The sequence below is a fragment of the Nomascus leucogenys genome, chromosome 7b (genome assembly GCF_006542625.1).
Source record: "Nomascus leucogenys isolate Asia chromosome 7b, Asia_NLE_v1, whole genome shotgun sequence".
Classification (NCBI taxonomy): Eukaryota; Metazoa; Chordata; class Mammalia; order Primates; family Hylobatidae; genus Nomascus; species Nomascus leucogenys.
In genome coordinates, this window is record NC_044387.1 from 85,723,078 (window position 1) to 85,746,980 (window position 23,903).

A 23,903-nucleotide genomic window follows, 5' to 3' on the forward strand; every position below is an offset into this window, starting at 1 on the left:
AAGAAATCATGAAAGAGATCATGGATGTGGCTATAAAGGTTGATGGTGAAGGGTTTCAAGGTACGGATCTTGGAGAAATTCAAGGGCTAATAGATACCAAACCAGAGAAATTAACAGAACATGACTCGACGGAGATGAGTGCTTCTTAACCACTGCCAGACAATGAAGAAGACGTAGAAGCAATGTCAGGAAACAAATTGACATTAGACAGTCTGGCAAAAGGGTTCTGGTTATTCAAGACTGTTTATGACTTATTTTATGAAATGGGCCCTTCTATGATATGTGCACTGTAACTGAAGACAGTGGTGGAAGGAGGATTGGTATTGTGTGGAAACATTTTTAGAGAAATGAAAAAAACAAAAAAGTCAGACAGGAATTACAGTGTATTTCCTTAAAGTTGCACCAAGTGTGTCTGCCTCTCCTGTTTCCCCTGCCTTCCCTTCCACCTCCTCCACCTCTTCTGCCTCTGCCACCCCTGAAACAACAAGACCAACCTCTCCTCTTTCTCCTCCTCCTCAGCCTGCTCAATGTGAAGAGACAAGGATGAAGACCTTGATGATGATCCACTTCCCCTTAATGAATAGTAAATATAGTTCCTCTTCCTTATGACTTTTTAAATAACATTTCCTTTTCTGTAGCTTACTTTAAGAATACAATATATAACACAACATGTATGACATAACATGTAAAATATGTGTTAATTGACTGTATCAGTAAGGCATTTGGTCAGCTGTAAGCTATTAGTAGTTAAATTGTGCGGGAGTAAAAAATTATACATGGGTTTTTGACTGCGTGGAGGGTCAGCACCCCTGACCCCCATGTCGTTCAAGGGTCAACTGTATTTTTAAAGTATATAATTTTATTACTTTTGACATAGTATATACCCATGAAACCATCACCACAATCAAGATAATGAACATACCCATCACGCTCAAAAGTTTCTGTGTTCCCTTTTGAGTATATTTTCCAAATTGTTACAAAGAGGAAAAGACTAGTTCTGGATTAGTCTTATATTTAACTAGTCCATAACTAAACAGAGTTTTCACTGTCATTTAGATTAAAATGATACTACTACTAAAGTTTAAGAAAGAGATTCTGATACATGATTTGTATGGTTCCTCCTGCCTTCGTATTATAATAAAGAATTGAGTGTTTTCTCAGAGATACAGAATGCTGCCTGTGACTTCTTTTTTATCTCTTCATTTCTTTGCTCAGGGGTCACAGTTATTGATAAACCATTATGAGCCTGAAGGACATTTTCAGCATATTTATACATGAGAAACAGCCTTCAACAAGTATTTGTGAAGTGACTGAGAATCTAGCACTTCTCCACTTGTAGCTGCACTTTAAGTCTCAGCAGAAGATAAGATCGTCTGCCTTTATAGGCCTCGGATACTGAAGATTATTTTTGGTAGAAGCACCGTGTAGGCTTTTTCTGCAATGAGCAGCAGCTGACTGAATTTTCATAAGAAACTTGGACTGCAGGACTTAATCTGTAGTCTTCAGACAACAGTTGCTTTCATAAAGACTAGTTCTTATCAACCTTGAATGACTACAGATTATTTTGTGGAGGAGGATGAAGTAATGTGTGTTCTTGTAAAATTAAATTTTATCTTTATTTCTTCTAAAAATCTGTATACCAGGAACTGAAAATCTTTGAACAGATATTAAAATCTACGTAAGTATACAAACTAGTTGAGGGATAAACTGTTTGCTTTTATAAAATGACTTTGATTACATGAATATAATAAATTATGTGCATATAAATGTGTGTCTATATGCTTTCCTTTAAATATGTTTGAAAAGATGTTTGAAACTTGATTATACTATTTATAATTGGCACAGTACTTTGAATTATGCCAGTACTACATTGTAAAACAGAGTTGTATTTTTTGATATTTAACAATGCTTAACACTTTAAATGCCACTTCCGAGGAATGGACCTGGTGTAACACACTTGAATATGTGTGATGCCAAACTTTTTAAAATACAATATAAATTATGCTTATTTATTATTTTCTTTAGTTTAATCTTGGTCATGTTTTGGTGTGTATTTTTAATTTTTTTTTCTTAAATTTAACACTTTGGCATGAACATTACTGCAGGTTTTTGATGAATATAATGAATGTATGGAAGTCAACTGAATTTGCATGGTCTTCGAATTTTTTCTGTGTGTATACATTTAGCTGCTATTAACAGAAGAGAGAACTTTCTGTGAGTAGCCATGTGTGTTGATCAGATACAGTTTTTCTGAGATCTTCAATTAATCTCACTTTAAAAATGACCAAAACATGTCTTTCTTGAATTATCTTTGAATAAAAGTTTGTATATTATTTGTTTCACAGTGTTCTTGATTTTTATCTATTTAGTTTTGTGTTAGTTTCCTGTTAGTTTTTTTGCTCTTTTATAAAGTATGTATTTTGTCACTTCACAAATCTGCATTTTTAATTTATTGCCAAAGTGACCTGACCTCTACAAGACAAACTATTAAATGAATAACTGAAGTCAATAAAAATGGTTCTCTTTCCAAAGAAAAGTAACCTCAACTATCAAGGAGAGGTCTGTCAAGGATTGGTAAAATTTAAACTTTTTATATTTTTGTGTCCCTGATATGGGTAGGGCATGAGATAAGGATAAAACAAGTAGCATTAGACCAAAAAGAAAGGCAAAGAAAAAAATACCTACTCCAAAGTAACTGAGAAATAAACTGTGGTTTTGATACCAAATAAAAGGAATTGGCCGGGCACGGTGGCTCACACCTGTAATCCCAGCACTTTGGGAGGCCGAGGCGGGTGGATCACGAGGTCAGGAGATCGAGACCATCCTGGCTAACACAGTGAAACCTCGTCTCTACTAAAAATACAAAAAAATTAGCCAGGTGTGGTGGTGGGTGCCTGTAGTCCCAGCTACTCGGGAGGCTGAGGCAGGAGAATGGCGTGAACCCGGGAGGCAGAGCTTGCAGTCAGCTGAGATTGCGCCACTGCACTCCAGCCTGGGCAACAGAGCGAGACTCCGTCTCAAAAAACAAAAGGAATTGAGGAAATAGAACAGTGGAGTCAGGTAGGCAGCTGAGGTGCTGGACACAGCAGAGGAAGGGAAGAAGGGGAAGGAGGAGGTGATAGGATATTGTGACCATTCCTCAGGAATTAAAAAAGTTGGCATGAGCTGTTGCTAAGACCAGTTGATAATCAAGAGGAAAGATTGCTATGATAACATTTCGATTCAAATTTAAACATGGAACCACATTTAATACTTAGTTCAACTTTCCATTATAAAAGAATTTAATCAGAAAAAGCCTATGCTCAGTTGATGAAAACATGAATTTCTGCCTTAGTGTGGCCTTATAGCACATCATTGTCAACAAACATGTTGAAGGTCTAATGAACTTGGAGTAGTCGGCTGTTTCTGACAGAGGCACCAAGAAAAATGTATGAGGTCTCTTGTCTTTCCTGATCACTTCCAAACACTAATGTTCTATGAAACTGTATGAATCTATCAATTAAAGATTTATCTGAAAAATCTTAAAAGCTTTTCTTAAAATATCTCAGCCTATTAAAGTAACAAAGACTTAACTACATAGCATGTCAAATACCTCTATCTTTACTTTCTTAATCTTTGAAGCTTTAATAGCTATACTATAATTGCCAAGGTTTGTCAGTAGCTGGATTCATATCTATGATTTCAGAGACTTTAAACATACCTCCTTCCCCTATGCCAACCTTTGTCTTTCCGGTTTGAAATTTTTTTTAAAGGCATATGGAAGTGTTCTCAGCCTGTTCCATTATTGTATGAAAAATAAGAAGTTAAGGCAGAGAGGTGTCTTAGAAATCCTGCCAAGGAAGCAGCCCCAGGTTTGAGCAGAGTTCAAGGCTGGATCCACATACCTGCGTTGTGAAGCAACTTGTCTGCCTGCTTTGTTAGGATGTATGCCTCCTTGGCTGAAAGCGGTGATGACTATGGTTAAGGCGGTTGGTGTATTTACTGTCAGAAGAGTATCAGTTCTCTCCGTTTCTTACGGAGTCTGGTATATGATTCCTGGTATTTATTATCTCTTTATCGTTCCTTATAGCATAAGAACCTAGGTATTTGTAATCCTAACTGCTGATACGTTATGAGACTTATTTTATGAGGTGTAAAAGGGTCACGTGATATTACATAGCAGTGTGCTGACACCATCTTGTTTCAGTTTTGTCTTAAGCAGATTGCCTTCTACTGACTTCCATGGCTGCCAGTGTCTCATTTTGGAGAGGAGGCTACGTTGGAGAATGGAACTATACTTTGAGTCAAGATTCTGGGGTTCTAATCCTGGCTTTAAGGAAAAAAGCCGTGTGGTATATTGGAAAGCCCATGGGCATAAAAACAAAAGGGTTCTGGGTTTGCAGCTCCCTCTATCAATTGCTAGCTGTGACTTTCAACACATTACTTAACCTCTAACCCTTATTTTGTTTTTAAAATGGCAATAGTAGTGTCTGTGTCACAAGGTTATTGTTGCGTTTGAAAGAAATGATGCATGTTAATATGCTTGAAATTCAGAGGGCCCTCAATAAATTACAGCCATTGTTCCCTGAGCCCCCTGTTAATCTTCATTATAGAGAAATAAGTGAGTTGAGCTGCTGCATCAGCATTTTTTCCAGCTCTAAGCCTTCAAGGTTTAAAATAATCTGACCCCTCCATACACCTACACCTGCTCTGATTTAGAAAATGTAATACTGTGGTAGAATTCCAGATCAGAAATAATTGCTGACATTTGCTGATCATATCTTGTATGCCAGAGACTGTGCAAAGGGCTTTACATACGTTATCTCATGTAATCATCATAAATAACTCTTCCAGGTGTAGGTATTATTATTTTACAGAAGTACCAGATAAGACAGAGCAGTAACTTATCCACTACTAATAAAATGCCAAGTTAAGTGTGGCCTGATAGTGTGTGCTATTGATGCTTACCTGATAGAGGATGGCAGGTTTGGGCAGAGAGAAAAGTTGGGTGGCAGTGCAGTCATCACACAACAAATAGGATGGGGAGCTCTGGAGCTGGGATGGCCAAGCAAAGTAGCCCTACATTGGCTTAAAGGCTTTTATGCCCCTGTTTCAACCAGTTAACTTGACTAGCTGTTGCCCAGAAAGGGGGTATACCCGTGGGGAGAGGTTCTTCTCTTTGGCAGTACTCAGCAGCTGGAGGAATGCCTGCTTAGGTCTTGAAGAGGGGGATCTGGGTGGTGTGCCACGGCATCCACTACAGGACCAACAGATTCATATGCCCACTGCACAGTATACGCTGAGACAGCAGGGTTTGCAGCAGAGAAAGAGTCTAGTGATGTCAAGAGGAGATGGGAGGAGACCCTAAAATTCATCTTTCTGAGGAGTTCTATGCTGGGGCTTTTAAGGGGATCCTGGAGGGCAAGGGGCTGGAAAATTAGGGTCCTTGATTGGCTGGGATAAGGGGGATGAAATCATCAGGATGTGGGAACTGCATTCTTTGGTTAGTCAGCTCCTTGTGGTCCTTCAGACCAGCTGAGTCAGTAGTTTCATCAGTATGAAGGACCTGAAAGGTTATCTCAAAGCACAAACTTAACGTTTCATAATGTTCAAGTTGTTGTCTATAGAGCAGTTAGGGGAAACTATAACCTTGTAACAGAGTCTACATGATTCTGAAGCAATAGGCAAACAATTATGAGGAAGGGGTCAGACAGCAAGCTGACCTAATTATTAATCCTCAGTGTGCTGCAAGCTTGGTTTAATTTCGTTCCCCCCACCCCTTTTTCCAGATTAATTTCATAAAGTATATAGGGACCGTTTCAGACACCACTGTAAAGGTATCCTAAACACAGGGCTGACTGACAACCAAGGGACAGATCCCATTTCTTTTCATTTGACGTGACCTCTGTCATGATACTTTACAAAGAATGTGTGTGCCAAACATGAGGGATAGACGAACGAGTACAGGACACACTGAATCTAAAAAAGACACTTTTCAAGAGGGAACTTCCTCAAGGAGATAGTACCTGAATTGATGGGGCGGCATGGAGATGGCTGATTATTCCAGGCAGAAGGGCCAGTTTGAGTAAAAGCATGGAGAAGTGAAACAATAGTATTCTGTTTTCAGAAGATGTATATATTTGACACAATATACACATAATCAAAACATCATGTGTGCGCCGTAAACACAATTTTTGTCAATTATACCTTAATAAAGAAGGAGGAAAAAGGGCCTTCACTAGCCCAAATGCCCCTGTGCGGTTTTTTCTTTAAAGGCACCTTTTCCGTTAAGCGAAAGTTTTAGTATATTATCACATCTGTACACAGTTTTATTATTATACCCCAGTACACAATATTTTAACATTGAGAGATGGTGTAAACTGAGCTTAGAGCTGCAAAGACCTGCGTCAAGCCCCCCCCCGCCCCCGCCGCCGGGCACTCATGGTCCAGCACGGCAATTGCAACAACACCTGGGCGTCCTCAACCCATGTAGCGAGGTCAAGGTCCTGGGAGCCGAAATCTCCCTTGATGTTCCATCTGTTTAAATCTTTCCCGGCCTCTATTTCTCATCTGCAAAATGACGATAATAGCATTTACAATTCTCCGTTTTCAAAATGCAGGGATTTATTAAAGGATACGTAGGCTGGGGAAACAAGGGAGACGAAAGATTTAAATCTAAAAGGTAGATCAGAAAAAGGAAGGCAAGGGTGTCTAGAAACACAAAACAGTCAACATAGATTTTAAGACTCATTTACATTCTTTTCTTCCCGGGTTTGGGAGTTGCGGCTGCTACACAGGTCACATTTGAAATAAAAGTCCTGGGACGGCGGCTGGCGCGACACTGTCTCTCCCGCACAGCGCAGGATCTTACTGGGAAATCTGCCTGGACCTCAATTGCCAAAGCGACTCCGCGCGGCAGGGCGAGGCGGCCATCCGTCTGTGCCCGCCCCCTCACGCCGTGACGCGCTCTCACGCTTCCCCGCCTCCGGGCGCTCCGCGGCGCCGGCCATTGGCTGGCCCTGCGGGTCTCACTATCCTCACTCCATCCGCGGAGCCAATGGCTGGGACCGCCAGGGGCTCGTTAACGCGAGTCACATGATGTCGGTAACTGCACAGACCAATCACCGCGCCGAGAAGGCGGGGCGTGAGCCCTCGCAGGCCAATAACGACAGGACGGACCGCCCGGCCCACCCGGCTCCACCCCCGAGCCAGGCCAGGCAGGTTCCGAGGTCGCTACACTTGGCCGATCCTGGGTGACGGTGGCCGGCAGTCATCTCGCGACCGTTCAGGTGAGGGGGTCGGGGGAGTGGCTCGTGAGCGAGGAAGGGGGAGCAGGCGGGCTCCCACCCGGTGCTCCGTGAGATCGAGGGGAGCGAGTTCGGGGTGCGGATGCGCGCGCGGGGCGGGACGCTGGCAGTGGTACCCGAGAGGGAGCGGAGGGAGACTGGAGTGAAGGTGGGCCTAGGGTAAGGTACGTGCTAGAAAGGAGGAAAACGGATGAAAACAGAGTGAAATTCTTAACTGAGGAAACTAGGCTAGAGCACGTTTCTTACCCTTTAAAGAGTGTTGTCTTCGGGACACAGGACGTAGAAGACAGTTGCAGCACACGGTGATAGACTGGCGAAAGTTATACAAAAGCAGGAAACACTAGAAGGAGGTAAGATGTAATGTGCTTTGGGAGTTGTGGGGTTGGGAAGGGCGTCCGAGAGAAGGTTACTGAAGGATGACTAGGAGTTGGATGGGAGGACATCACCTGTAAGGGAACGATATTTCCGTGGGCAGAGAGGAATGAAGCAGTAGCAACCATGAGTGATCAGATACTGCAAAAATGTGAAGTATAGGATGGCGAGAATGTAAGAAATGAAGAGTGAAGAAGTCTGGAAGGGCCTCGTGTGCATCAATCACAGTGGAGCTTGATCTTTATGCTTAGGACAAGCGCTCCCTTGAACTTTTGAGTGTTTTAAGGAGGTTATCTCTGATGTTTAGATTTATATAGATCCTGGCATTGCATCTTAGAGATAAGGTTTAAGAAGGGCAAGCTTGGAGGCAGGACAAGTCCAGAAAATGAAGGAGCTGGTGAAATCCGTGTTAAAGTGCCAAAGGACAGAGACTGGCTGACAGCTAAACGAGGTTTCTGAGAATCCACAAATAACTAAATTTATCTAGTCAGCCTGCTCCAGAGCAGGCTTCCAGTCATTTAGGTTGCCCAAGAATGAGTACAGGAAAAGGAAATTCGATTTTCCAAGACCTTGTTTCCCCTCTCCTCTTTAATTCTTGTTCAGTTAGCAACAGTGTATCCATTTCCTCGCTCCTTTGTGAAAAGTAAATTCCTGAATGTTAACTAAACCAAGTGTTTCTAAATTGGGTAAGAGTTTGAAGACTTAATAATTAAGACAGCAGAGATGGGAGAGACTTAAAACGTTATGTCTGAGAATTGGGCATTAAAGGAGGCCTAGTATTTGGGCGGGGGTTGCGAGGAGCACATACTGAACCTTTGGACCTGTTGAGTGAGTTCATGTGCCTCTGAACTCTCTGATTGGATATGACCAGTAAACTTGGAATAATTATATCCTGGAGTTTAGGGGAGAGGGCTAGAGATAGAGAGGATGGCTATCAGCGTATTTTTAAAACAGAAAATAGTTAAGATCACCCAAGACAATCTGGAATCGTTAGAAGGGAGTAAGGAAGGCATTATTGGGAAACTTTCCAGCTTCGATTCTCATATTCTTTCTAATCTCCTGGTTGAGTCTTTGGAGTTGCTGTTCTGTGTATGCAAAACCCCTCCCTCGACCCTCTGTCCCTCACTCTGTTTTTTAATTTGTCACCTCCCTCTCCTGTTCTAGGTCTCAGTTTAGATGGCACCTTTCTCTAGAAGTTCATAGCACTGTGTATTCCCCCCTTTATTCTTATCACATAATTTTTGATGATTTGGACACTAGTTGTTTTTCCTCACTAAATTTTATGTTTTGTGAACTCAGGGGTAAGGGCAGCAGCTAGCACGATGAATGCACAATACTTGTCAGAGTGAATGCATTTGAGTTCCAAGAACCAAGGAAAGGCAGTATTTCAAGAAGAGAAGTATCAAATCTTCCAGATGAGTCAAATAAAATAAACTCCAAAAAAAAAGGTTTATTGGATTTGGCAGCTGGAGATCCATAGCGATTTTTTCTTTTTCTTTTTTTTTTTTTTTTTTTGAAGCGGAGTCTCACGCCCAGGCTGGAGTGCAGTGTCGTGATCTCGGCTCGCTGCAACCTGAGCCTCCCAGGTTCGCTGCAACCTGAGCCTCCCAGGTTCAAGCGATTCTCCTGCCTCAGCCTCCCCAGTAGCTGGGATTACAGGCATGCGCCACCACACCCGGCTACTTTTTTTGTATTTTTTTGGTAGAGATGTTTCACCATATTGGCCAGACTGGTCTCGAACTCCTGACCTTGTGATCCGCCCACCTCAGCCTCCCAAAGTGCTGGGATTACCAGCGTGATCCACCGCACCTGGCCTCCTTAGTGATTTTAGTAAGAGTAAGTTCAGCACAGTGATGACAATAGAATGCAGATTGCAGTTGCTAGAATATAAACAGGAAATAAGAAGATAAAGACAATTCATGTGGAATACCTTTTCATAGGGCTTAGGTAAACTATAGGAATTATTCTCCTTGTACTCTAATACTTATTATGGGTTTTATTTATAATTATAGTATAATACAATGGATGAGTGCATGGCTTCCCCACTTAGCATTTGTTAAGTTAAGCATTAACTTAACATTAAGCATTTGTTAATGCCCGAAGCATTAGACTTCGGGCAGGTTGCTTAATCTTTCTAAACCTCGGTTATTTTATCTATAAAATGGGGATAAAATAATACCTACCTCACGAAGGTGTGGTAAAGATTAAAGTTCAAATGTAGAGAGCATGTAGCATGCTTTGGACACAGTTCTTGGCACAGAAAGTGCCCAATAATTGTTAGTTTCTTGTAGCTATCACATGTCAGGTCCTGTGCTAAGTGCTTTATATGCATTACCTCTTGGACTCATTGGAGGACCTACTGTTTTAATTTTTGCTGCTGATAAAACTGCATCACAGAGAGGTTACCTAATTTGCCCAAGGTCACAGGACAGGACTAGTAAGTGGTCTTGGTTCATTATTGTCAAATTTACTAATCACCTTGAGAAAAATTAAGATTGGATGGTTGTCTTATTTTACAACTTAGAAGATGGTTTAAGACGTTTTGGTGCAGGTGGGGAGCCAGATTGCAAGTAGCTCAGTGAGTTGTGTGGGTGAGTTAAGCAATCTTTTTTTTTTTTTTTTTTTTGAGACAGAGTTTTGCTGTTGGTGCCCAGGCTAGAGTGCAATGGCAGCTTACTGAAACCTCCACCTCCTCAGTTCAAGCGATTCACCTGAACTCCTGACCTTAGGTGATCTGTCCGCATCAGCCTCCCCAAGATGCTGGGATTACAGGCGTGAGCCACCACGCCCAGCTGAGTTAAGCAATCTTTACGTAGAGCTCTCCTTTGAAAAAGAAGTTGGTTGGTTCAAAGAAAGATAAATGGGACAGTGGCTTGGAAGAGGTAATGGAGGCTAGGAAGGTGTTTATCAACAAAGGAAGGTGTAGGCTGGGCGCAGTGGCTCACACCTGTAATCCCCGCACTTTAGGAGACTGAGATGGGAGGATCACTTGAGTTTACGACCAGTCTGGGCAACATAGGGTGACCCCTGTCTCCACAAAAAATAAAAATAAAAAAATTAGCCAGGCGTAGTGGCATGTGCCTGTGGTCCCAGCTACAAGGGGCTGAGGTGGGAGGATTATTTGAGCCTGGGAGGTCGAGGCTGCAGTGAGCCATAATTGCGCCACTGCACTCCAGCTTGGGTGACAGAGTGAGACCCTGTCTCAAAAAAAAAAAAAAGACAAGACGTGAATGTGTTTTTAGACCTGAGGGAATGGATTCCATGAAGGGAGAAGGACAAAAGATGAGAAAGGATAAGTGATGGACAAGTTCTTGAGGTAAGATAAGAACACAGGAAGACTGGTCAGTCTTAGAGGAAAGAATGAATGAGCAAAGAAATTTTAAGGCTTGTAATGACACAGGATGGAACACTATAGTCACTGTGGTGTAAGTCATTTAAGATGAGTAGGACAGAAGAAGGACGGCATGAAGTGAACTCAGATGCCTGAAGGAGGAGTTGGCTAGGTTCTCAATATTCCTTCTGTAGAATGGGATAAAAGGTCAATTTGACAAGTGCTGGGGAAGGGGACTTCTAAAGCACTATTTAGAATGCTTCTGAGGCTTTAAAATACTCATTTTTAAAATGGTCCCAAAAAATTCATAAATTAGAAGCAGCAGTGGTGAACATTTTTAGGAAAGTGACTCTTGAAAAGTTTATTTTTTGGTTAGTGACCTATTGAGTTTATTTATTAGGTAAGTAAAACATGCTCATTTAAAAAGTTTAAATTCTGCAAAAGACATAAGTCAGATTTTTTTTTCTGTCTTCCATAACACTATTTCCTACCCCGCCATGCTTTGTCTTCCATAACAGTCTCCCCTACCCTACCACACTCTAGTCCATAAAACTATCTCCTAGTCGCCACTCTGTCTTCCAGAACTCTCCCCTACCCCACCATGCTCTGTCTTCCATAACACCCTCCCCTACCCCACCACGCTGTCTTCATTAACACTATCTCCTACCCCACCACACACCTCTGTTTTCCTAGAAGTCACCACTGTAAATTTTTCCCTTTGTATCCATATGTACATTTTCTGTTTCTGTGTGTCTCTGTATGTACATATGCATAAAAGGGCATAGATAAAATACATATCCTTTTCAAAAAAATCTTAAGTGGGGCTCTTGCTATACATATTATGCTGTAACTTGTTATTTGGATTAACACTGTATCTTAGACATCTTTCTATGTAGAGCGTATAGATCTTCCCTGTTCTTTTAAATGGCTGTATAATTGTCTATGGAAGGACTTAATTCATTTAACCCATACCTTGCTGATGGCTTATTTGCGTTTTGCTTTTATTTTTTCCTCTTTGTTTTTGCTACTACAAGCAATGCTTCCTTCCGTCTTAGTGTATCTGTCTTTGTACCCTTGAATGAGAAAGTTGCTGGATCAAAGGATGTATTCATTTTGAATTATGATAGGTGTTGCTAATTTTTCCTCCGATGATACCCTGATGTATCCCCCCTGCCCACAGTGTATGGTCATGCCTGTTTTCTCACCCTCTTATCAGCACTGGGCACTGAGCACTAATAAACTTTTAAAAATTTGCTACTCAGGCTAAAAGTGTCTCTTTGTTTTAGGGTGCGTTTCCTCATTTAATGAAGTGAAGATTCTTCCTTGTTGAAGTGACCATTTGCCTTTATTTTTCTGTGAACTGCTTGTGAATGGCATTTGTCATTTTTCTATTGTCTTTTTAGTCTTTTTTCTAAAGCACACTTTGTAGCCCTTTGTTGTAAAATGTTGGAAATATTTTTCCCAGTTTGTCGTTTAATCTTTGACTTTGTTTATGACTGTCTTTCTGTTCCCCAGTAGGAAGTACTTAATTTGTATGTGCTCATATTTGGCAGGCTTTTTCTTTATAGGTTCTTTTGGCTTTAAGTGATACTTTTAAACCCAGCTATTGCTCATTTAAATTAGAAGCTTTTCCATGAGAACCACACTGACGATTTCTTTAAATATAGCTTGAAAAAATTTTTCCCATATTGTTCTTTTAGCTATTGTTCTTGAAAACAATATGTTTTTTAAAGGAATATCTACAAATGGAAATGGTGATGATATCCAGCAAATTTTTTAAAATGGTGTAAAACCATTTGTACTCCTTTAGTAATTTTTTGGTAAAAAGTTTATACTCCTTTAGTAATTATCATTTTTAAAATGATCAGAGGATGCATTTTTTAACTGTTTTATTTTTTGAAAGCTCATTGTTTAACTTATTATATATGTATTCATTTCTACAGAATTATAAGGCTGTCTGCAGAGATTTGAAAAATGGCAACAAATGAAAGTGTCAGCATCTTTAGTTCAGCATCCTTGGCTGTGGAATATGTGGACTCACTTTTACCTGAGAATCCTCTGCAAGAACCATTTAAAAATGCTTGGAACTATATGTTGAATAATTATACAAAGTTCCAGATTGCAACATGGGGATCCCTTATAGTTCATGAAGCCCTTTATTTCTTGTTCTGTTTACCTGGATTTTTATTTCAATTTATACCTTATATGAAAAAATACAAAATTCAAAAGGTGAGTATAAGGGACTAGAAATAGAATATTATCATTAATGTTGCTGAATGTTTTAAAAGTAAATAGGGCTTTGTTTTGTGAGGCTAAAGCAGTGCTATCCAATAGAAATGTGAAGCTACGTATGTAATTTTAAATTTTCTAGTAGAATACGTAGAAAAGGTAAAAAGAAATAAGGAAATTAATTTCATAATGTGTATTATTTAACTCAATAAATGTAAACTATCGCTGGGTGCAGGGTCCATGCCTGTAATTCCAGCACTTTGGGAGGCCAAGGCAGGAGGATTGCTTGAGGCCAGGAGTTCAAGACCATCCTGGGAAACATAGCAAGACCCTGTCTCTACAAAAAAGATACAAAAATACCCAGGCATGGTGATGTAAGTCCTAGCTACTTATGAGGCTGAAGCAGAAGGATTGCACCACTATACTCTAGCATAGGCGACAGAGAGAGACCTTGTCTCAAAAAAATAAGAAATAAATGTAAATTATTATTTCAATCAGTAATCAAATTCTAAAAAATACTTAATGAGATATTTAATAAGTCTTCGCAATCCCGTGTGTATTTTACATTAATTTTAGTCTACCTCAATTTAGACTAGCCATGTTTAAAGTGTTTGGTAGCCACATGTTACTAGTTGCTCCTGAATTGAACAACACAGTCCTAGGTCATTATTGATAATATTTCAAGAATAGTTTGTTAAATTGGGCTTTAAGTAGATGTGATGGTTATCTAACTTAAGTTTGTAAATTTCAATGTTTAAGCTAGCTGGAAAGGAAAGGTATGGTGATTTGTGCATATTTTGCAGTTCACCCCAACTCTGTGTTCCAGCAAATCTAAGGGACTGTTAATACACTACGACCTTGATCAGGGCTATTCAAGTTTTTTTTTCCCTAAATATGTGGTAGGTAGTTCTGCAGCATTCATATCATCCCAAATAAGGAGGTGATGCTCCTCGTTTCTGGCTATTTGCTTCATTGCACTAAATGTTGAGAGGTCACCATGTACATGACAAGGTGAAATCTAATATGTAGCCTATGAGCGTGATGTGAGAATTTGGAGTAGCTTATTAGAAAGATGAATTATTTGTCAGCATTTGGTAAGCCGATGATAGTTTCTAGTGTTTGCTGTTTACTTTTCATAAAAAGTCATTCCAAACTAAAACTCAAGGGCACACAGTCTTGGTAGAAAGTAGACCATTGAGAGTATTCATCTATGGAAAGTAATTTACATTCACTCAGTACAAGGCTCTCCATATCCATGGGTTATTGTATCCATGGATCCAACCAACTGCAGATCAGAAATATTCAGGGGAAAAAAATTGTCTATACTGAACATGTACAGTCTTTTTTTTCTTGTTATTATTCAAAATAACAACTATTTATAGAGCATTTGCATTTTATTAAGTATTATAAGTGCCATAGAGATGATTTAAAGTATACGAGAGGATTCGTGTAGGTTATGTCAAATACTATGTCATTTTATATCAGGCACTTGAGCATCTTCAGATCTTGGTATTTGCAGAAAGTCCCAGAACCAATCCCCAAAAGATATCAAAGGACAACTGTGTATATTTTGGATGGCAGTCTGTACACATTCTCTGTTATCATTCTGTTAGTTTCACAGCCTCTCCCAGAGTCTCACTTTAAGCAGGTATTAATATTAGTCCTCTCTGGGGATAATGCAGGGGTCAGATGACTGTGGACTCCAGGCCAAAGGAGAAAAGAGCAAAGGGTAAAGGCGAAGGAAATAAAAAATAATGTAACCCAAAGGAGAGTACTCTGCGACCCTCAATTAAGGTCACAGAAGTTCCAACGTGCTTTTTAGAAAATCACCTGCTTTGAAAGGCAGAATTAAGTTTGGATGTCTAAGTTCTAATGCACCTTTAGGGTGATTGTGGCTGCCATGTGTCACCCAATGATTTATTTATAGGGCTCATTCATTGTAATTCATTGTATGGCTGGCCAGGCAAAAGCATCCTTTTTCTCCGTCACTGTGCTTTGCAACTGACTCATTGGTTAGAAGTAGTCACCTTTCCAGAGAGACGAAGAGCTTTTTCAGGCAAGGGTATATGAGCAGCTTTAAAATATAGTGTGGCAAAGGAAAGAATAAGCTGTAGTCTAGTTGGTCAGAGCTAGTTGTTTATGAACAGATTGAAAGGCTGGGTAATTTGACTTCAAGTCTGTACTCAGCAAGTCTTTATGTTTCATAACCATTAAAGTTCATGCTTTGAGCATTTTTGATAAAAAATGTGATTTTAAATCAGGATAGTTTTCACAAGTTAAAGGAGTTTTAAAAGAAACCAAAATATCAGTATAAATTAATTACAGGTTTATGCATTTTGAAGGCAGATACCCTGATTAACATTGAGGGTATCAATTGTTTAAGATAAAATATTTGAGAATTATATTTAACATATGCAATAAATGTTTTTATTCTTAAAATTGTCAAAAAGAATAGAAGAAGTTGGTGGTGGTGATGAAATAGTACTAAAGACCTTCTGCTTTCAAACAGAACAGACAACTGGAGAGCTAATGCACATCCTTGCTAGTTAGGGGAAATTTCACAGGAATGAAAAAGTAAAGCAGACTTTGCAGGATCTATTTCTTTCCAAAAAAATCATACATCTTAGTAATTCTCCAAAAATTTTCCTCAAAGATAAATGTACTACAAATAATATTTCTGAAGTTTGTGGCCCTTGTAAAGGTATTCCTTTATATTAAGTACAGTTATGCATAAAGAAAGTAAAATATGGTAAACTTTCATATTGCACTAGGTATGAATTTGTATTGCTAACTGTTTTTGTAACTAATTTATGTATACTCTAAATGGTATAGCATGTGATTTTATTATAGTTGATTAACTTTGTAATTTCTGTAACTGCATCGATAATCACAGTCTACCTGGGAAATTAAGTCCATTAACCATAGTTGCTGTAGGAGACAGTACTATTGCCAATTGAAGCCTGAATCCTTCATTTATTTCCTCCCCAATTACAGAGTGGAGGTTTAGAGGAGTGAGGTTAGATAATGCTCAGATTAGAAATACAAAGGCAGTTGTCAGATCCTCCCATTTTATTGTTGAAGAAACTGAGTTGTAAACATCACAAGAGCTAGTTAACTGGTGAGTAGCAGCCCTGGTATTAGAGCACAAATCTCTGGATTGATTCTTAGTTCAGTGCTTTTCCTATTTTTGTCAGGAAGATAACCCTTAAAGAATTTCAAGACAGAACTGGATCTGGAGACCTAGATTTTAGTTAGTCCAACTTCTGCCAATAACTGCATGTGTGACCCTGCCAAGCTGGTTGACCTCTTTGGGCTTCTGCTGATGCGCAGTAGTTCCTGTACTTTGGATATCGTGGTTCAATTAAAAGAGTTTTGTCGGCAGATATCTGAATTTTTCAGCAGTGACATTTAAAACGAAGCAATAACTGATAATGTCACCATCGTTTTGTAAAACCCAAAGCACTTTTTTTTAAGTGCAGTCCTATAAATTGAATACATTTAGTTAGTTTTTGTTTTGTTTTGTTTTGCTTTGTTTTTTATAGTGGCTTGCTAAGCAAATGGGTATCCTGATGAGGTCTTAGGAACATCTCATGTTGATCTAACTTTTCTCATTTTGACTTGAATCTGTGAACTCCATAATCAGGACACATCTCTGTACTTCTCAACTCAGAGAGTTTATAATTCTGTCATTGGATATGAACAAAAGTGCACTTATTTATTGGAATGAATACCACTGAGTGCCTGGAAGCATCGACTTACTGTGTAAAAGGCTTCCAATGCTTCGTGTACAACTTCTTCAACTGTGGACAACCAACTGTAATCTTAGCATATTATATTTCTTCTTCTCTGAAACTTCTGGTAAAAGAAGTGAAGTGAATGATCTGTGGCAGCAAAGACTGGAGAGTTATTCATTCCATAGTGTTTCTTAGTTTGTTTGAGATCATTATGGCTGGGTGCATCTGTTAACAGTTTCTTCACCTAAAGTAGTGATAATAGTTGTCAAGAATTTAGAAGGCAAAGATTCCTGAGTCTTAGTTATATAAAGTTAACATAACTGACATAGAATTAAGGTCCAACATAAACAGAGAAAAAATTAGGTCAAGTTAAACTCTGATAGCAGAGACTAATATTAGATATTGTGATTTTTCTTCGTAGGATAAGCCAGAGACATGGGAAAACCAATGGAAGTGTTTCAAAGTTCTTCTCTTTAATCACTTCTGTATCCAGCTGCCTTTAATTTGTGGAACCTATTATTTTACAGAGTACTTCAATATTCCTTATGATTGGGAAAGAATGCCAAGATGGTATGTAGATAAAAATTTGGCTTTTACACCCAATTGTGGCTTATTCAGTTAAGTTATACTTAATGTTTACCCATTTTCTTAATTTTAATTAACGTTTGTTCTAAACTTTGGAAGTAAATAAATAGTAGAAAAGTAAGCCATAGTAAAATCTTAAAATGTTTCCATTTTTACATCTTTTAAATATTTTATTGGAAGGTGAGCTTCTAGTATCAGAAGTTTCCATAATGTCTTTTGTATGTTTATATACATATATAAGTGCTTATGTTGACAAAAATATATTACATTTTAAGTTTAAAATGAATGAAATATGAGAATCATTTATGAGGTTTATAGAAATTGTGTTTATATAAACAAAAATATGTATGTGTGTGTATATATATATATACACACATATATACACACACATATGTACTCATGTCACTTAACAGGGATATCTCTTGAGAAATGTGTCATTAGGCAAGTTGTGCAAACGTTGTAATGAAATGAAATTGGTCTAGTGGGCACTCTCTTTAACCTTATATCAAGTTATGTAGCTGTATCTGGTGGTTTTGAGAATTTATTTATGAATATATCCAATTAGGTCAACCTGGTAAGTGGGTAGGTGGTTTTATGTAATGTCTCAAGCACTGATCCCAACTGAAAGTCTGGATAGTTTAAGTAAAAATTATTTCTTACACATTACAACATTTTTATCTTAAAGGTATTTTCTTTTGGCAAGATGCTTTGGTTGTGCAGTCATTGAAGATACTTGGCACTATTTTCTGCATAGACTCTTACACCACAAAAGAATATACAAGTATATTCATAAAGTTCATCATGAGTTTCAGGTATGTGAGAGTTATATTTAATTCTTTCTGTTCCAAGCAAAATGTCTATTTTAATTGCCTGAGCATTTTTCTAAAATTGTTGGTGATGTTTTTATTTTCTTTTCCTTTGGCATGATTATTCAGAACAACACACACACATACAAACAAGCCATTTCTATACCTTGTCTTCATTATTTAAATTTCATGGTAAATTGAGATCTGAAAGAAAAATATTACATGAAAGTTTGGACTTCCATCCTTGTGGACAGTGCTGCACTGGCACAGCTAGATCCTCACATTGCTAACTCCCACAAAAACAGTAACTTTTATTAGCACTGCTTTTTTTTTTTTTTTTTTGAGACGGAGTTTTGCTCTTGTTGTCCAGGCTGGACTGCAATGGCATGATCTCAGCTCACTGCAACCTTCACCTCCTGGGTTCAAGCAATTCTCCTACCTCAGCCTCTCAGGTAGCTGGGATTACAGGCATGCGTCACCACACATGGCTAATTTTGTATTTTTAGTAGAGACAGCATTTCACTATGTTGGTCAGGCTGGTCTCGAACTTCTGACCTCAGGTGATCCACTCGCCTTGGACTCCCAAACTGCTGGGATTACAGGCGTGAGCCACCGTGCCCGGCCTATTAGAATTGCTTTGATGTAGCTTTGTCAAACTGGTTATGTGAGTATGTTTTGCATTGACCGTGATTACATGGTGTGCCAAATCAAGCATCTCTTTATTAGAAGAACAAATATAAATACATAAATCAAAAGTAGAGTTCAAGTCAATTATTTAATGCCTTTATCTTAAACCATCAAAGAAAGCAAGATTTTATATCCCTAGACTTTTGATGTTGAGTAAGGCCAAAAGAGTATTTTTATTGAGAATTGCTAGTATTATTTATAAGTGTATGACTAGATAAATCATCACTACATATAGAATCAATATAACTTTGTAAAACTTTATGCATAAATAGAATATATGTATTAGTGAAGTTCTCCAGTGAAGCAAAAATCATTGGGGTATATATATGCAGAGAGAGATTTATTTTAAGGAATTGGCTCATGCAAGTGTGGGGCTATCAAGTCTGAAATCTGTAAAGCAGGCTACAGACTAGAAATCCAGGTAAGAATTGTTGCAGCCTTGGGTCCAAATTCCATGGAGCAGCAAGTTGGAAACTCAGGCAGGGTGTTGGTGTTGCAGTCTTGAGAATCTTTCTTCTTCAGGAAACCTCAGCCTTTGTCCTGAAGGCCTTCAAATGATTGGATGAAGCCCACCCTCATTATGAAGGGTAATCACCTTTACTCAAAGTCTACTGATTTAAATGTTAACAACATCTAAAAAATACCTTCACAACAACATCTAGACTGGTATTTAATCAAACAGTTGGCTATCATAGCCTAGCCAAGTTGACACATAAAGTTGACCGTCACAATAGCTAAGAAATTAAGAATTTCTTATCTGTTTGTTTTAGGCTCCATTTGGAATGGAAGCTGAATATGCACATCCTTTGGAGACTCTAATTCTTGGAACTGGATTTTTCATTGGAATTGTGCTTTTGTGTGATCATGTAATTCTTCTTTGGGCATGGGTGACCATTCGTTTATTAGAAACTATTGATGTCCATAGGTGAGTATTGATTTCTGTTCAGGTATAAAGTATAATGGAATATATTTATTTTCATGGCCATAAGATTATCATATTTCTAAGTGGACTAATAGTAGAAATTAATCTTCTTAATGTTATATTAAGAAAACATAATTGTTGGATAAAAGTTTAAATAATAGGTGTTTTTACATTCTAGCCTATGCTGTTACAATTTTTACAGTGATAATGTGTTATTAGGGCAAATATATATTTAGGACCAGCAATTTCTTTATTCTTCTGTAATAAACCTAAACCTAACTCATATTTGAAAAAAATATCAACGCATTCAGCCTTCATTGAATAAGATTTTCTAATCTCTACTGTTCAGCACTGATAAAAGCACTTGCAAGATGAAACTACTGCTTGTAATACGTACATATTTCAAATGCATCCTTTGTGTTGATTGGAAAACATTTTGTGGTAAATTATTTATATTGAATGCCTTCTTAAATGCTTATCCTAATCATTATTTTTTAATTATATGTTCATTGCATTTTGACTTGGGACGTACTTCTGTACTCATGAATGCAGAATATCAAAATTCTAAGAATTATTTTTAAAGTGCTAAAGTAGCAAAATTAATGCTTCTAGTCCCAGGCAGAGAATATTCTTCTGTAGAAAAATTGTAATTGACATTTCTTTCTTTTTTTTTCTATCCATTGTTTCTTTCTGCCTTCCTTCCTCTAAGCCCCTCAAAGGAAGAGAGGGTTAGAGTGATTCTAATAAGCATAACTGGATGTCTGATTGTAGATATATAGTTAGAAATAAAGGAGCATACTTTAAATGGGACTCTTTTTTGAAGCCATTTGTCTTCTCCCAACTATGGAAAAGTACACTGGTATTTTGATTAATTGTGGTACATTTGATTCCAACTTGTCATTGCCTAAAAAAGTAAATGAAGTTGCTATACAGGGATTCATGGGCCTGCCCTTTTTAATACTTGATACTAATTTTATGTGACTTTTCCTAAAAAACTTATTTAGTATTTTGGGATTTATTTACAACTGTTATAGATGATGGTGAGAAAGCTTCCTCTAAAACATAGAAGAAAATTAATTCTTAAAAATCTGTGTCTAAAGATTCATTACTATAATCCCTCTCTTCCATCATTCACATATTTTGTCATAAAATAAATGATTTTCATAGATTTTTTTAAGATTTGTTTTTCTTAGAGTGGTTTCTAGAATATACACCATTTTCTGTGTTTGCTGTTTGTGAACATCTTAGAAATCAAGTGGTCTAGGCAAAGTGGAATGTTATCTAAATTGGTTAATGTGAACACATGATTATTAATAAAAACAACAATTATTTGAGATGTATTTATTCCCTAATAATCTTTATCATTTTTGTTTCAGTGGTTATGATATTCCTCTCAACCCTTTAAATCTCATCCCTTTCTATGCTGGTTCTCGGCATCATGATTTCCACCACATGAACTTCATTGGAAACTATGCTTCAACATTTACATGGTGGGATCGAATGTTTGGAACAGACTCTCAGTATAATGCCTATAATGAAAAGAGGAAGAAGTTTGAGAAAAAGACTGAATAAGTATCTCACGTAAACCTTCCTGAAAGATAAACGTTTTCCTGAATTCAGAAACTAGTAGCTAACGTTGCTTCTGGAGAGCAGAAATAAGCATGTCTTCTGGCTACTAAGTGATAAAAAGAACATTAACAACGTTTAATTACCTTCCTAGTGGGAACTTTTTCTACTTTACCTACAAGTTCTATATATGTAGAAATGAATAAATATATATTTAAGTACAGTTTTCATGAGGAAGTTTTAAAAGGCCATGTTCCTAAGCTTCCAAGAAGGTTTTGGGTACTAGAAGTATTAATCTATGGCTTTTCTCCCAGTAAAACCATAGGCCTGAAGTTGACATTGGTCTTTAAATCTTTTAGATATATACTGGTCATTTCAGAAAATTCTTCATAGTCGTATTGGCCTTATATTTAGCTTTTTTTTTTTTTGAGACGAAGCCACACTCTGTCTCCTAGGCTGGAGTGTAGTGGCACAGTCTCAGCTCACTGCAACCTCTGCCTCCCAGTTCAAGCAATTTTCCTGCCTCAGCCTCCCAAGTAGCTGGGATTACAGGCACCCGCCACCGCGCCCAGCTAATTTTTGTAGAGATGGGGTTTCATGATGTTGGCCAGGCTGGTCTCGAACTTCTGACCTCAAGTGATCTGCCCACCTTGGCCTCCCAAAGTGCTGGGATTACAGGTATAAGCCACTGCGCCCGGCCTTTTTAACTTTAAACATGTTTTAGAATTTGCCTAAAGATCAAAATGTCATGGATTGAACCTTATCAATTGATAGCAGTGAGCGACTGAAGTTTCCAAATCAAGAAAAGCCAGCACCAAGAACTTCCATTCTAATCTAGAGCTGACCAGTTTGAGCTGATTCTCTCTTTGAAGAGTCCTTCTTGATTGCAGTGCAGTACTGGCATTTCTGAATGGATGTAAGTGGAGTATTTTAGTCTAAAGGCTTTTCAAATTACTTGAATTTTTTAAAAAATTGAGGAGCTTTATTTCTATTTACCGTTTCATTTTTGTATATCAAATTTCCATTGTCATTAAAAACTGTATCTTGAAACTTTGTGAACCGACTTGCTGTATTTGCACTTTGAGCTCTTGAAATAAATGTGATTTTTGTGTGATTATCTGGTTTCCAGTTTTAAACATTAACTGTCACCTTTTATTCTTAAAATTGAAAGTATAGAAATTATTAAATTATTAAGTTGTACAATAAAAGGATTGGTTTCTATTTTTTTTTTTTAAGTGCTTCCTTTGCTGAAATGTTTCCTGGCTGTTTGAACATGAATTTTTCAGGTTTAACTATTGTGGGAAATCGTCTTGACCTAGTAAAGCAATACATATTGAAGCAGCTCTTTGCCCTGCTTAGATAATGTATGTTTTCTGTACAGTTGAAGAATAGAGCTAAACTTTTCAGGGCTGATATAATCTCAAGTATCTAGGTTGTAACTCATTAAGGGTTGGGAATTCTTAGTATATGGTGGTAATTATTTTTATTTTTTTAAGCTGTGGAGTCATTATCTGGTAACTTCCCTTTTTTTTTTTCTTTTTTTGAAACCTTACGCAGTAAAGATGTCCAGGTAAGGGATTCAGATACTTAAAACTGAGAATGTTTTGTCTGTAGGTCATGCTTTATACCTTGTGGTTCATATGCCCACCTTTGTGTGTGTGTGTTGTGTGTGTGTGTGTGTGTGTGTGTGTGTGTGTGTACATTTGTTATAACCCTCAAGCAACAAATTTGGGGCTGGCTGCAATTAAAATTGTGCTGTGTGCTATAAATACAGCTACCATACGATCCAGAAATCCCACTACTGGGCATTTATCCAAAGGAGATGAAATCGGTATATGGACGAGACATCTGCACCCTCAAGTTTATTGTAGCACTTCACAATAGCCAAGATACCGAACCAACGTAGGCGTGGATAAAGAAATGGATAAAGAAAATGTGGCATATATACACAATGGAATACTTTTCAGCCACAAAACAGGAATCTTGTCATTTGTGGCAACATGGAAGGAACTGGAGGACATTCTGTTAAGTGAAGTAAGCCAGGAACAAAGTTAAATACTGCGTGTTCTCGTGGAAGCTAGAGAGAGTTGATCTCAGGAGTAAAAGGTAGACCAGAGGACACTTGAGGCTGGGAAGAGGAGGGAGCACAGAGGGATAGAAACAGAATTGTTAAAGAATATAAAATTAACAGTTGGAAGGCAGAGATACTAATGTTCTATACCACTGTAGGATGACTAGCTAGAAGGAAGATAGACTGTTCCCAACACAAATGATAAATGTCTGAGATAATGGATATGCTAATCACTATACATTATATGTATTGAAATGTCACTGTGTACTCCACAAATACGTACAACTGTATGTCAATTTAAAGAGTGTGCTGTT

The 23,903-nt window shown here is 38.1% G+C and overlaps 2 protein-coding genes across 4 annotated transcripts in view; both read left to right on the plus strand.

Moving 5' to 3' along the window:
* Positions 1 to 2,342, plus strand: part of KLHL2 (kelch like family member 2) — a 115,051-nt gene extending 112,709 nt beyond the window's left edge. For both annotated transcript variants that reach the window (XM_030816294.1, XM_030816295.1), the window contains one exon: positions 1,216 to 2,342. In XM_030816294.1, the coding sequence (XP_030672154.1) occupies positions 1,216 to 1,244 (29 nt within the window). In that variant the 3' untranslated portion in view covers positions 1,245 to 2,342. The remainder of the gene's footprint in view (positions 1 to 1,215) is intronic.
* Positions 2,343 to 7,126: 4,784 nt separating this feature from the next.
* MSMO1 (methylsterol monooxygenase 1) lies at positions 7,127 to 22,719 on the plus strand. Of its 2 annotated transcripts, none has more exons than XM_003257934.4 (6): positions 7,127 to 7,268; positions 12,933 to 13,218; positions 17,374 to 17,522; positions 18,223 to 18,349; positions 19,801 to 19,955; positions 21,329 to 22,719. In XM_003257934.4, exons 2-6 carry the CDS (start codon positions 12,964 to 12,966, stop codon positions 21,522 to 21,524), a joined length of 882 nt encoding a protein of 293 aa, XP_003257982.1. In that variant the 5' UTR covers positions 7,127 to 7,268; positions 12,933 to 12,963; the 3' UTR covers positions 21,525 to 22,719. The 2 variants fall into 2 exon arrangements, with proteins under 2 accessions (XP_003257982.1, XP_030672156.1); XM_030816296.1 differs by lacking the exon at positions 7,127 to 7,268 and adding an exon at positions 7,424 to 7,636 and having other exon boundaries at positions 21,329 to 22,528.
* The last annotated feature ends 1,184 nt before the right edge of the window (positions 22,720 to 23,903 follow it).

Coding starts and splice junctions, on each gene's coding strand:
- MSMO1 (XM_003257934.4), top strand. CDS start 12,964: ATGGCAACAAATGAAAGTGTCAGCATCTTTAGTTCAGCATCCTTGGCT. Junction 18,350..19,800: donor AAGTTCATCATGAGTTTCAG/GTATGTGAGAGT, acceptor TGTTTGTTTTAG/GCTCCATTTGGAATGGAAGC. Junction 19,956..21,328: donor GAAACTATTGATGTCCATAG/GTGAGTATTGAT, acceptor TTTTTGTTTCAG/TGGTTATGATATTCCTCTCA.